General features: G+C 33.5%; 3 protein-coding genes across 3 annotated transcripts; 2 read left to right on the top strand and 1 right to left on the bottom strand.

Moving 5' to 3' along the window:
* The first annotated feature begins 1,208 nt into the window (after positions 1–1,208).
* On the top strand, positions 1,209–4,574 carry LOC120623521 (proteasome subunit beta type-5). Its single transcript, XM_039889575.1, has 6 exons — positions 1,209–1,352; positions 1,826–1,927; positions 2,349–2,448; positions 2,936–3,129; positions 3,661–3,799; positions 4,366–4,574. Exons 1-6 carry the CDS (start codon positions 1,209–1,211, stop codon positions 4,530–4,532), a joined length of 846 nt encoding a protein of 281 aa, XP_039745509.1. The 3' UTR covers positions 4,533–4,574.
* Positions 4,575–5,399: 825 nt separating this feature from the next.
* On the bottom strand, positions 5,400–9,719 carry LOC120623623 (probable enoyl-CoA hydratase). Its single transcript, XM_039889702.1, has 6 exons — positions 9,421–9,719; positions 8,528–8,760; positions 7,686–7,836; positions 6,803–6,952; positions 6,274–6,471; positions 5,400–5,644 (listed from the first exon to the last, which is right to left on the bottom strand). Exons 1-6 carry the CDS (start codon positions 9,560–9,562, stop codon positions 5,520–5,522), a joined length of 999 nt encoding a protein of 332 aa, XP_039745636.1. The 5' UTR covers positions 9,563–9,719; the 3' UTR covers positions 5,400–5,519.
* A 291-nt stretch (positions 9,720–10,010) lies between these two features.
* Positions 10,011–14,507, top strand: LOC120624626 (derlin-1). The gene is made up of 5 exons (XM_039891281.1): positions 10,011–10,362; positions 10,989–11,192; positions 11,996–12,144; positions 12,626–12,736; positions 13,016–14,507. The coding sequence occupies exons 1-5, from the start codon at positions 10,210–10,212 to the stop codon at positions 13,158–13,160; spliced, it is 762 nt and encodes a 253-aa protein (XP_039747215.1). The 5' UTR covers positions 10,011–10,209; the 3' UTR covers positions 13,161–14,507.
* Positions 14,508–14,978: the final 471 nt, after the last annotated feature.

Consider the following 14,978-nt stretch of genomic DNA (forward strand, 5'->3'; position numbering starts at 1 on the left):
CCATCTTACCCAAGCATTCAGCATAGGCTTTTGACAGAACGTTTGTAGAACAAAAATCAGAAGTACAAGATTTGAGACTACAACATGTCACATTAGGTCCATTTTTAGAAAACGACTACTTTATTGTGAGCGAGCAATTCTCGTATATAAAGAACAGTTGCGAGCGTGACATAGTTTTTTATTTATTGGCAATCCTTTTCCCCGGGTCAAATGAAACTTTATCGGTGTGAAAAATGTTCCCCGCCTCGCTCATCTGCCTCGGTAAACAACTAAGCCATTGCTACTGGGGCTCATGCAACTTTTTCGCATCCCAAGAAAGTTTTTTCTGTTATTAATTCTCAATACCGACCCGGAGTTAGGTAATTCTCGGTGTCAACCGACGTGCCTAGGATATAATATTAAATATTATATATTGTGTTTGGTGTGTTTATTTGCTTGTTTATTTGTCCTTCCTTCTAGCTCTAACATAGCAACCGATCAACTTGATGTTTGGCACAGAGTTTCGAGTTTTCGAGGACAAACGGTTTCGGGTTTATAAAAAACTGTAACAAACTCTGATTAAGATCGTGGGTAAGAACGAATAACGTTAAAGCCCACGGATACGCATTGAGGCAGCGTGATTGGTCTATGTCCTAAAATCCTTTTTTTGGCGTAGTGGAAAAGTTTCGTATCCTAAAACCCTGTCGCCTATAAGAGAGAAGCCTTGTGCCTAATAGATGGACGTGAGCTGATGATGCTAAAGAAATAATAAATAATAATAGTCCACTATGTTCATCTGCAATTATTCTAGTAAATAATATCTACATCTATTCCACAATCACACAATAATTTTCTCTATTCTTACTGCAGTTATTTTTATTTTGATCTGATAGCGCCACCTGTTAAAGAGTAGAACTAATAAGCAAAGTTTCTCCATCTATTGAGGAATAGGAAAAACGTTAGTTACAAAACATTTGGTCAATCAATGGTTATTGATACTGTAAGGATAAAAAAATGTATCTTTAACTTTTAAATTTAGTTTATTAATTCAGAAATATAAATTTCAAGTTTTATTTACAAAAGCCTATTATTTTATCTGTAAAGAAACTCGGTTAAATGTCATTGCTCATGTGTCATCTGTCATGCCATTATTTAGCGTTTTAGTTTTCGCTTGTCATTCTAAATCTCACCGAAGGTTTTAATTATTACTAAATAACTAAATTCTAAAGATGGCTTTATTAGATTACTGCCGTTTAGACGAGAAAATCAACTTAAAGCCTGCCGATGCACTGACCTCCATTAATGAAGATGTTATGGGATACACGCAAAACTTCCTAAACAGTGTTCAACTCGCAACACCGCCTTTTGCTAATGTAAGTAACATAGTTATGAGCTAAAATTTCATTCAAGTATGAGTACATATGTATAAAGTTTGCCAAACAGTATACCAAACAGCTTTCAGCCTTTGATTTGAGCACGATCAACAACACACGATCACAACCGGCATCAGATGTAACACGATGATATTCATACTAAGAGGAGACGGTTCGATAAATCCAATTATAAATATGGTAGACTTTCCTTTGATTGTCTTGTCAGAGCAAAATGATGATAAAGTCTATTTACTGACCTAAATATTAGGATATAATGCACAGCTGTAATGCAGTTCAAAGTTTTGTCAGTAGGTTGCTAACTAACTTGTGGTTGAAGCACCCAGGCCAGATTTAAGCGAATTTATAAATCCCAATGGGAATTTAATTAATGACCTATTCAGTTAGCTAAGATAAATAGTGCTGGACCACTGCAATACATATCTTTTTTTTGCTTTAATTACTTTTTTTTACAGCCAATTGAAACATTAGCACAGTTCAATACTAAAGATGAGACAGGACGTCAAATCAAAATTGAGTTTGACCATGGTACAACTACACTTGGGTTTCGTTATAAAGTGAGTAACCAAAAGTAAATTTTTAAAGTTAGATATATATATATCATTTTCTGCAGTGACTTTGAATATTGCCTCTACGATGGAATTAAACATTTTCATTAACAAAAATGTTCTTTGTATCTTACATAGCTGTTCTAAAACTTTAACAATATTGGTGTTCTTAACATAAAAATATCATAATTCGCTAAGAATTATTAAGATCGCTATTAAGCGATAAGATATAAGGATAAGGCCGCCTTTTGTATTACTACTTCTTTCGATGTTTCTGTTTTTGTTATATTTTAAATGTTGTCGTATACAAATAAAGAGTTTAATAATAATAATAATAGTAATTGTTAAATTATAAAATACTCAATAAATTTTTTCTAAATAATGAAGAGTTTATTAACAAATTTTATAATCATTTGTTGTCCTTGTTTAGGGTGGTGTGCTGTTAGCTGTTGATTCACGAGCAACTGGTGGTCAGTTCATTGGTTCACAGTCTATGAAGAAGATTGTTGAAATCAACGATTACTTACTAGGTAGGTAATGGAAAATAATCAATCATATTGTTCACATAAGTTGAAGCATTTGGCATAATATCCAATCCAATCCATAGACCACTTAAGATTACTCCTACTATATAAGACAAGATTCTTCTAAATCAAATAAATAATAAATAAATATAGCCCCAAAGTAAGCATAGCTTGTGTTATGGGTACTAAGATGACTGATGAATATTTTTTTATGATTAATATACATAAATACTTACAATATACTGATAAACAACCATCCATATTCATCAAGCAAACATTTTTCCCAATCTACAAATTATTAGAATAAACAAAAATCAAATTCCTTTTTCTTGTTTTTATTTCACTATAAGTTAGCCTCTGACTGCATTCTTACCTGATGATGTAGTATTAAGATACCAGGCTAACCTGTTATCGCTTAGGGCACGTCTTTGTCTGCCTGGGAGGTCGACAAAAACGTTAACTTAAGTTTCTAATTGTGAAAATTTCGTTTCAGGGACCCTAGCTGGTGGCGCCGCCGATTGTGTGTATTGGGATAGAGTTCTAGCAAAACAGTGCCGTCTGTACGAGTTGAGAAATCGCGAGAGAATCTCTGTGGCTGCAGCTAGCAAGCTGATGGCTAACATGGTTTATAACTATAAGGGCATGGGACTTAGCATGGGGATGATGCTAGCGGGCATTGACAAGAGGGTAAGGGTATTTTAAAAACATTATGTCGCTGGCACTTCATATAGACGTACAATCACTGACTTAGCTAAAGCATTTTGAACAATTAGAATTAAAGAAGGATTTTGCAATGTTATATAATTTTAGAAGCAGCCGTGTGGTTAGGATTTCGACTTCGCTTCGCGGGGCAGAGTTCGAATCCAAGCACCTTTCAGATTTCCTAAGTTATGTGCAATTTAAGCAGTTAAATGTGACTTCATGTGACTTCATAGTGAAGAGAAATATGGTGAAGATACCTGCATGCCTGAGAGTTCTCCATAAAGTTCTCAAAGGTGTGTGGAGTTAACCAATCTGCACTGGGCCAGCGTGGTAGACTACTTTACTCCTTCTCATTTTAGGAGGAGACCTGCGCCCTGTAGTGTGTTTGTAATGAGTTGATAAGATGAGCATTGCCAGATAGAGAAAAATTAATTTGAGAGTGAATTTATAAAACCTTGAAATAAAATAAATAATGCTTTTTTAACAGTATATTGTAAAATTTTCAAATATTTTCAGGGTGCCCAACTATACTATGTGGACAGTGAAGGTACTCGCACTCCTGGCAAGGTGTTCTCTGTGGGATCGGGCTCTGTTTATGCATTTGGTGTTCTGGACTCCGGTTACCACTGGGACCTTGAAGATGTGGAGGCACAGGGTAACTTAAACCATAAATTTATCTTTCTTTACGAAGAGTTTACAACAGTAGTAAATAGTGTGTAAATTTGTATTTTGTTATTTAATGGCCAGTTAGGAACCAGTTGGAAAAGTAAAAGAAGAAACTTTAAATAAACTTAGCTGGGTTTTTCTAATATTTGAAAGCTCAAGTGTGCATAAAAGAAAAAATCTGGTTTTCATTGAAATTAAGAGATAAAAGTTTGACGGCCGATTGGTGCAGTTTGCAACGACCCTGCTTTCTGAGTCCAAGGCCGTGGGTTCGATTCCCACTACTGGAAAATGTTTGTGTGATGAATGTTTTTCAGTGTCTGGGTGTTTAAATGTATATTATTTATAAAAAATATTCATCAGTCGTCTTAGTACCCATACACACAAGCTACGCTTTAATTGGGGCTAGATGGCGATGTGTGTATTGTCGTAGTATATTTATTTATTTATTATTTAAAGAAATCAAAATCGAAAAACTTTTAAGGAAATCTGCGGCGGGGCCGGGGACGCAATTTAGGAATTTGTAATATTCTCTAGTCTTGTCTGTTATGTTTGCAGAATTAGGTCGGCGTGCCATCTACCATGCGACGCACCGTGACGCATATTCAGGTGGCATCATCAGAGTGTACCACATCAACGACAAAGGCTGGGTGAACATCTCCAACGAGGACTGCTCCGATTTGCACTATAAGTACCAAGCGGAGAAGGGCATCAAGGATGAATAAAATATAAGTTTCTTTTTTAATAAATAAATAATGATTAATGCACTCGTTGTTTTTAGTTCATTTTAAGCGGCCTACTGACGCGGTGGGCAGCGACCTTGCTTTCCGAGTCCATGGCCGTGGGTTGAATCACCACAACTAGAAAATGTTTGTGTGATGAATATGAACGTATTTTGTGTGTCTGTGTGTTTATCTGTATATCATAAGAATTAATGTGTATTTTCATAAAATATTCATCAGTTATCTTAGTACCCATAACACAAGCTACGCTTACTTTGGGGCTAGATGGCGATGTGTGTATTGTAGTATATAAAAGAAATAGTTTGAATATTGAAGATAATTTTAGTTATCACAATTTAGTAGATATTTAATTGTCGTGTTGTAACATAATATCGTGTATCTTCGCTCTGGGAAATTAGTTTGGCCAACCGAATAAATTCGTCACCTATACCGCAATGTCTGAAGACAAAAGTGCTATGGAAAGAGCTATGCTTGGTATTTCTTTGAGGGATAAGATCCGTAACGAAGTGATTCGCCAAAGAACTAAAGTAACTGACATAGCCTTTCGTGTTAGCATACTAAAGTGGCAGTGGGCTGGTCACGTTTGTCGGAGGACCGATGGACGTTGGGGTCCTGGACTGGAGACCGCGTGTCGGTAAACGGAGTGTCGGACGCCCCCCAACTAGATGGAGCGACGACCTCCGAAAAGTAGCAGGCATCGACTTGATGAGGAAAGCCCAAAGTAGGAAAAGTTGGCGCTGCTTGAAAGCACAATGGCTGTTGATGATGTTGATGATGAACCGAATGTACAGATTTTTTGGTATTTTCGAGGACATGTACAATGCGTCTGCACTCGTTGTAAAAAAAGAATTTATCAATTATAGTATTTATTAAATAAGAATAATTACACTATAGATGCACGACTTAAAGCAAAATTACCATTAAAACAACCTCTAAATCTACAATATTTAATACTGTATAAATTAGTTTCTACGGTTTTTTGTCCTTTTTCTCTTCATCTAGCTTAACGGTAATCTCTTCAAATGTTTCTTCGAGCTCCCAATCTTTTAACGGTACCTCGGTGAGTTTGTAAAACTTACCATGTTTCCCAATACCTGATAAAAAATTAAATCAATAAATTTTCATCTGAAGTATTACACTATGGTTGAAAATGAATTTAAAAACCACTCCTTTCTTGACGACAATTTTACTAATTTTAATTATGACTTAATTATTTATTCCACTACATGTTAGCCCTGGTCTGCAATCTCACCTAAATATCTAGTTTGAGATTCTTCCTACATCTGCCTGCCTATTCGATCTCGTGAAAGTTATTTACGATTTGTATTGAGCGCATAGTTATAATACTGGGGTAAGTATTATCACGGGTTATCGCTCTTTCGAAATAGATCCCGATTGATTAGGTAGAAAATCTTACACTAGGCACTCTGATGGTAAGATATTATGAAGTCTTAGATACCTAGCTGCCTAAATTGCTAGGGTTATGGCAGTCGTAAAAATATATATATACTACTAATGGTCGTCTACGCGGCTTCGTGGAATAATTAGCAAATACCGAAGCCTCAAAGAAGAAATATTTTAATAATAAGAACGAACGCTACGATTCCTAGCATGGTCATCTTCATACAGGATAGGTCAATTATTGGTAGTTTTATAAGAAATCAGTGGGATAAGTACTGGAGTTCATAGATCAAAGATTTTTTTAGACAAGGAAGATACAAACCTCCTTGGAACTTCTTGATACCCTGGTTAAGGTCTTCAATAGCTGATCCCAAGAGACTGTTCATGATGGCTTCATCCCGCATACTTTCCTCACTGTTTGGGTTCAGTTGAGAGTTAATTGCAGCCAGCTTGTCCATTATTAAAGCATTTTGTGGAAACTTGATAAGAGATTTGGCTAGTTTTATTGATTCTCCAAGGGCTGAAATGAAAATATATGTGTACTTAACGGAAACTGAATGTTTCTATACTTGATTATATTATAAATTTGGTTAAGATCTCGAAAAATATGACACAGGAAATGGATAATTAAGAACAAAAACCTCGCAATCGTGCAATTATTGTATACATATAAGATATATATATTTTGATTATATATATGTATTTTTTATATATGTACTATTTTTTGCAATTACCGACGACCGAAGGTTGGCTGGTCGAAAATGTTTTAGTCTGAAGTCCATCTTTTATAAACCAATGTATGTTCATTGTTCAGGCATTACCATGTTTGGGGTAACTTGCAAACTTCTTACCTGTGCCAGTTGTAGTGAGTTTACAAGCTAAGCCCATTGTGTTAGCTTCAGTGCCAGAAATAGGTCTCCCTGTTATAAGTAGGTCCAGAGCACGAGAGAGGCCGATGAGAGATGTGAGACGTCGGCCACCATACAGACCTTGAGGTGCACCTTTATGAAATTAAACATTTAAAATTATTTCAACTGTCTCTAGAAGCAAGTCTGATGATATAATTAGTTTTTTTTCCCTGAATTGCATCATATTTCTTTATTTATAATATAGACATTTTCTCAGTAGTCTTATTTTTTAAATAATCTTTTCATTAACTTTGTAAAGTAAAAAGAAAGTATAAAGTGAAATGTAAAGTATTTTGATAAATACATTTATAAAATCTCTTATGATTATATTAACATGTTTACATGCAGTTTACATAATAAGGCAAGTTAAGTTAATAGACATAAATATAGAGTATATAATTAAACATTTAAAATTATTTAAACTGTCTCTAGAAGCAAGTCTGATGATATAATTAGTTTTTTTTCCCTGAATTGCATCATATTTCTTTATTTATAATATAGACATTTTCTCAGTAGTCTTATTTTTTAAATAATCTTTTCATTAACTTTGTAAAGTAAAAAGAAAGTATAAAGTGAAATGTAAAGTATTTTGATAAATACATTTATAAAATCTCTTATGATTATATTAACATGTTTACATGCAGTTTACATAATAAGGCAAGTTAAGTTTATAGACATAAATATAGAGTATATATATTATTGATCCTTTAAAACACACTCTCAATGCATGTTTGCTTTAACAGAGCATCCTCAGACAATGATAACTTTACAACGAAAAATTTTAAAACCCATTAAATAAAGCTGTTCATTGTAATGGATTACTTACCAAACCGTCTTCCAAGGCATCCGATAATAGCCGTGTCTTCTATTATACGCAGATCACATGCAAGTGCCAGTTCAAAGCCTTCACCCACTGCATATCCAGTCACTGCTGCTATGGTGGGCTTATCGCATAACGGCCGTCGGCGAAGGCGCGACTGTTAGGAACGATAAACATTTGAACGCTTTTTTAATATGGTATTCTGGCTTCAGATAATTTTTTTACAAATTTAAAAAAAAATGCAAATATTGAACACCAAATAACTGAACCAATTCATTTGATATAAAAACTAGCTACAAAAATATAAAGATAATAAATAAACAAATATTTACATTTTATGTAGGAAGTCCTTCTGTATCATGAAGACTGTAGCTACATTTGCCATAAATTCTAATTCAAAATTAATTTATTTCAACTTTATGAATATTTGGAAATATCAAGTCTGTCTGGTTGTAGAATCTACCTAATCTACCGGTTTAGAAGGCAGATTGCACCAAGAAGAAGACTCAGAAAAAAAACTAAGCAGTTGGTCTTTTCTAACATCAATCAATAGGAAATTAAACATTCCTTAATGTGCCAATACAGTTTTCATAAGGTATTTCTATTATACCTACCTAAACTAATTATCAACGACGGACGTGAGTTTGCAATATTTTTATATTGCAATACTGTTACTTATTATTATTATTTTGTTATTTAATTTATCTTTTTATATTCTTATAACTGGGTTTATACCTTTCAATAAAGATTATTATTATTATTATTATTAAACTAAATAACACAAGATTTAGCAAAATTTGCTTTAGATTACAGCCAGCACTTATTTAGCATGGCAAAGCTATACTTACAGCTGCATCAATCAAAGTATTATATCCCTTCTGCTCAATTTCATCCAAATCAAACCCAGAGCAAAAACTTCCTCCTTCACCATTGAATACTAGAACTTTGGCTTCTGCATCTTTATCAAATGCATTAATAATCTCAGCCATCTCTTTTAATGTAGCTTCATCTAGACTGTTGCGGGTCTTTTGACGATCAATATTCAGTGTAGTCACTGCACCAAATTTTTCTACTATAATGTCTAAAAAACAATATAATAATTGATTTACCTTTTGGTAAGGCAATGTAAAGTTGTTAAATATAGTGTACTGAAGTGATGTATTAAAAACTCTTTTGCCCAAATTGTAATTATCACTATCTAGTATATTTTAGGGTTATCAGTCATGAACAATATTCTGCACTATTTGGTTACTAATATTGATTTGCTCTTTTTCTTTATTTTGTGTGTGTGTTAATGAAAACAAAGAACTTACATCAGCACAGAATTTATTTGTATGTAAGAAGTTTTTTAGTCAGTGGGTAAAATAGACCTGTTATTTAAAATGCTTCCTAATAAAATTACAATTTTTATTAGAAGGCTAATGTTCCTAACATTCTTAATTTTTTTTTTTAATATTATCACCTCACAAATGCTGTTTGATGTAAAATAAACTAGAACACATAGCACATAACAATAATCTAAGGGCTACATCTTCGGCAGACTAAACCCTCCGGAGATTAAATCATGATTTAATAAATCCTAGTCCTGGAGTGAGTATTTGACTTATTTTAGGGTAAGGGAGAAAGAAAAGGCGACTAAAAAAAGTTGAAAGCTACAGCGCATTTGTTCTAGAGAGTATAGCCCTTATTGATATGTTAAGAATAAATTTACAACTAACCAGATTTGAAAGATTCAACTTACTCGATTTAATTTTTAGGTTTTCTACATTCTTAGCCTCTTCTTTCTTTTGAGCATCATTCTTGGAGGAAGCCAATCGTACTGTATTTATCCTAGTAAAAGATGAGTTACTAAATGAAACGCACTTTCTCAATAAACTCTTCATTTTTATAATAGCTATTTTATTTAAGTAATTTTCAGATTTTTGCAATGGTGGGAAAGCTTTTCTTGTTTTTTCGGCTTTTTTTTGAGGTTATATAGTTATTTTTATTTTTTGACAATTAGCTTCTAATAGTTGCCACTGACAGCATCAATTCGACAGTGTCATTCAAATGTCGTTAATTACGATATCGTATATCAATAATGCGCTCAACGTTAATAATCTCTAAATCTGGGTCGTCCGTCCTAGCCAGGCCTTATATGCTTTGATCTGCTGATTGTTAATCAGGACAGTTACATGGCACTGTTTTTAAATCTTTATATATTATTTAATTGTTTTTAAATTAATTTGCAAATAAGTTTTGAGTTTTTTTGGATTACTACTTTTTTTTTTTTAAAACAACGCTCTTTTACTCTTTAGTCTCTGTAGTCTGTGGTGAATAATCTAACTTCAAAAAAACCACAGACCACAACAGCCTTGTCAAAAAACAAAATATCATGAGAATTTAATTTGAGTTTGCTCGAGGTTTCCAACAAATTCATTGTGGACACGTGTACTTGTCGTATTTATTGAGTCATCTTTTTTTGTTATTTCAATTACTCAGTAAATTGTGAAATAGTTCATAGTAGTTGGTTAACTGTGAGAGTGACAAGATGTCTGAATTTAAAGATTGGTATAACAGTATTCCGTTTTTCACTCGATACTGGTTAACATGTACGATAGTATTAAGTCTTATCGGACGTTTTGGGCTGTTTAACGCCTCCTATTTTATTTTGGATTACTACCCCTTCATACACCAATTCCAGGTAAGATGATTCCCATTACCTTCTAAAGTTTTATGAACTGTATAGATAAATCTCATTCATTATCAGTAGGTAGTTCTTTATCTCTGTGTTGCCCTACTAAGTATTGTAAAACATTTATTATATATATTATATACAACTACAATAACAGTAGGTTAGAGATATAGGTTTGAAACCTAAATGCTATATCCTTCTCTTATTAGTCTAATTCTATTCGCCAGAATGGTATATCTGTAGGTAAACAATTAACCAGATGTCTTGCTACCTCTTACTACCAGTGGGATTACACTTGGTGTATATATCACATTTCTTTCTTAGACTTGGAAATTGCATGCCCTTTAAATGGGTGGGAGAAAAACCTTTTTATACAATACAAAAAAACAACCACTATTATTTATTTATTTGCAATTTACATTAATCATTTAGGGCATTTGATTCCCCTGGGTAAGGCATTTTACTATATAGCTATTATTCCAGATATAACATTGATTATATTCTATCTATTATTAAAAGAATGAGGGAGGTGAAGATGGTTCCTATTCCTCACCCCTCCCACCCTCTAATTTTTGGCTCACTTTTAAGTTTGATTGCCTTATATTTAAATTTATACAATCTTAAATTATTTCCAGATATGGAGGCCGATAACAGCACTATTCTTTTACCCAATTACTCCAGGCACTGGCTTCCACTTCCTCATAAACTGTTACTTCCTCTATAGTTACTCTCAGAGGCTGGAGACAAGTATATTTGCTGGCAAGCCAGCTGATTATTTCTACATGCTGTTGTTCAACTGGGCTTGTTGTGTTATTATTGGATTGCTGGCTAATTTAATAGTGAGTATTACTTTTAACACAGTGCTGCTATCTAAGTATCAATATTTAAGGATGATATAGGAAATAAGAGAGTATTTTAATGCAAGAAGGATTGGTAAGCTTTATTGATAATTATCCTCACAAGTTTGTGATAAAAATAGAACTGGCTTCTCAATCTGCTCTCTGAGGTATGTGGGGTGAAAACTGGAAAATTCCAGTTTCTCAACTCCAGCACTAAAAGTTTTTATTATAAGAAAAACCACTCACCAAGCTAGTCCACCAAGCTGTGCATTACAGCATACCAAGGCAGTTAATATTCATTCATTCTCTAATAATATTTCAAACCAATTATGCAGGTTACATGTATACCTTTACTACACTATAATAATTTCTGTAATATTTAGTGTTGGAAAGATAGAACTACTTCAAAACCTGTGAATTTTATTCAGTGAAGCAATTTGTGCACAATAAAATTGTACCTGCCAGTTACCTTACTACCTTTTTCTCTCCGGGAAAAGGATACAATTTTATATTCTTCCACATTTTATACACTCTCTGAGTATTAGCACCAATTGGAAATAGTACTCAATTTATATACTGGGACAGACAATCTATTGGTGCTACAACACAGAGCTTAGGTGATCCAGTGACCACAATGATGCAACATACATTTTAATTGTTTGTGTCGTTTTTGTATTATAACTGTTGGTATGGTTGCCGCGTCAGTAGTAGTTATTGGACAATAAGGCCTATTATTAATTTTATAATATGGCATATTAGACAAGGATAGGTTTCTGTTATTGGCATTAATTATATCTTTTCAGGTTCTAATGGATCCCATGGTTCTATCAGTTTTGTATGTGTGGTGCCAACTCAACAAGGATGTCATTGTATCCTTCTGGTTTGGCAGCCGCTTCAAAGCCATGTACCTGCCCTGGGTACTTTTGGCATTTAATCTTGTAATTAGTGGAGGGTAAGTTTAAATAATCTTATTTTTCCCAAGTTTTTAAGATACAAGTCACCCACTACTGGTGACTTGTACACATGTGAGTTCATAATGGAAATCTCTCTCAGTTTCAGTCTGAGAACCCATCCCACTTGATTCAATGAAAATATCACATCATTTCACAAAATAACTTTTTGCATAACAAGTGAATGGATTTGATTCCATTCACTGGGTATGAAGTTAAATTATAAACATTAAATTTGATGTCAGGAGGGGTTTTCGCACTCCTAGCACATCTTACACAATCTCACTGTGAGTTCAAATAAAAAAAACCAATTTATTATTAGACCCTTAATTCTACTAGTACCAGTACTACTAGTATTTCTACTCTACAGAGCTGATGATTGAAATGATACTTAGTCATCACATAGAAAATTATTATTGATTGATAAAGTTACTTAGTTATAATCCCACCTCTGATATTTGAATAACTTATTTTTTTCTGCAGTGGAATAATGGAACTTTTGGGCATCTTGATTGGCCATACATCTTTCTTCCTGCTGTTTAAGTACCCACAGGAGTTTGGAGGACCAGCTCTTCTTTCACCACCTGCTTTCATGTAAGTCCTTAGCTATCTAGCTTAGTCTTCTAATCAGGACTATAAATCACTAATTAGAGAATCCACAATTACCGGCAAATACACAAATGAAAATAATTTATCATAAAAGACAAGCACAGGCTTGACTTCAGATGAATCAATCGTTGGTTCTCCATCTATTGATGGACAGTTTAGGACTGATATTGAAAATAGAATTTATTTCGTTGTTGTTTGTTGTCTTTGAATTTTTAAGCTTTAAGATAGTTGATTATTATTTTCATTAATTTGTATTATTTTCAGTAAACGTCTCTTTCCGGAAACTCGGTACGTCGGCGGTTTTGGCACCGCTCCTCAAGCGAGAGTACCCACTGGCGGTGGTGGTGGTGGCGGTGGTGTGTTCGGTGGCCACAACTGGGGCCGAGGACGCACGCTCGGAGGCAACTGAGATATGTGCACAGAATACAAGGTCTATGTGTACATGAATATTTGGACTGATTAACATAGTGCAGCGCTCCATAAATTGTGCTCTGCAAAACCCCTGCTAGTCTATCATTCTAGCTGGACTATGGCAAGACATCTCAAATCTCAAACTGTATTTGAACATGTGTAATGTGCTAAATCGGCTTAAGGTTATTTTATAAAACTTAGATATTACTGACTGGCTAGATAACACAGTTTGTATCACAGAAAAAAACGCCATCTATTGAAAGTAATGTGAATAGGAGAAATAACCATAAAATATCCTTTTTTTTTTTTAATTACTGGCACTGTGGTGGACTGTTTCTTTAGGGTTTTCCGAATTTTCTTTATTTTTTGGAAACTTAATTAAGATCGTCATAAGTAACCTAACATCAGTAAGATCACGAAATTGATTTGAAAGCTGTCTATAAAGAACCTATCAAGGCGCTGATTTCAAAAATCCACTCAATATGAACAATTTATTTATAGAAATTAATAAGAAACTTGAATTCCATAAAATTATATAAAAAAACAACTCGACATAATATTATGGATGTTACTCGTTCAAGCTAAGAGAAAACAAACCAATCCATTATGGATTGGTTTGAATTTTCACACAATGTTGCATTTCTCTCATAACTGATGGTTTTTTGTATAATTTTCTTATCCCTATGTTCCCATGGGAATGGGAATTAATATCGCCATTGCATAGCGAGGCCGGGTACGTCTGTACCTTACGTATAAGTCTAGCCATAGTATGGTACAGATAACAGATGTGTTTATTCTAGATCAACATAATATATTTTACTATTATCAATCAGCATAATATATTACACATTTAGTATGTCTATTTTTGGGGGAAGGTATTTTGACAAAATTTGTCCCTATTTTAAAAAGCATTTATGATTTTAAATAATAAAAGTCTGCAATATTTACAGTAAACTCCTCATTTAACCATATCTTAAAATTTACACTACAAATTTTTTACTAAAACTATTCAAAACTGGTTTAGGATTTTAATGCATCAAAGTAATGCTTATAAGATTTATTAATTATCCATATTAATATTATGAATGCGAAATTGTGTGTTTGTTTGTTAAAGCACAATTGTTGTTCGGCGCACACACTGCACCGATTTGTCGAAATAGTAAAAGCGCCCAGTGGAACGTTTGACATTTGTAAAGTAAAAAATACACAACCTAAGATATGGTACAAACATCTTAACAATTTTCCACATTTAATGTATTAACTCCTACACCTTCTTTTTACTATGAATTTTAATAATATTCTTAGTTGTGTTATGTGGTTTTTTTTTATTTAGTTTTCAGTTACAATAAAGATATATTATAACAAAAAACTTGTTTTCTCATTTCTGGCCGTATATTCAAAGTGTAGCATTTTCTCAACTGATTTCATGATTTATAAAGCAATTGCAAATAACGTCATCCATTAAGGAGACGGGAAGGGATCATTAGATTGGTTGTTTTTTTTTAATTTATAAATTTTATTAGAAAATATTTTACATAGATAGATTCTCAGATCTGAACCCTTTTTAATTAGCAGGTCCAAAATAGTGCTATCCTATTTCATGGATGGTGAAAAAGACTGCACTAATTTTGGACATCATTTTGGAAATTAGTTTGCAACAAAACTGGCACCATTGCCTCAATTGTTCAGTATTATTACCACCTTCTGACTTAAATCTCTTAGTCACCTTTTGCGACGCCCAAAGAAGATATGGAACAATTTTATTCTGTAATCGGGAAAGGGACACCTCAACTGAATAATGAAATAATTAATACAA

Source organism: Pararge aegeria, chromosome 1 (genome assembly GCF_905163445.1).
Source record: "Pararge aegeria chromosome 1, ilParAegt1.1, whole genome shotgun sequence".
Lineage (NCBI taxonomy): Eukaryota > Metazoa > Arthropoda > Insecta > Lepidoptera > Nymphalidae > Pararge > Pararge aegeria.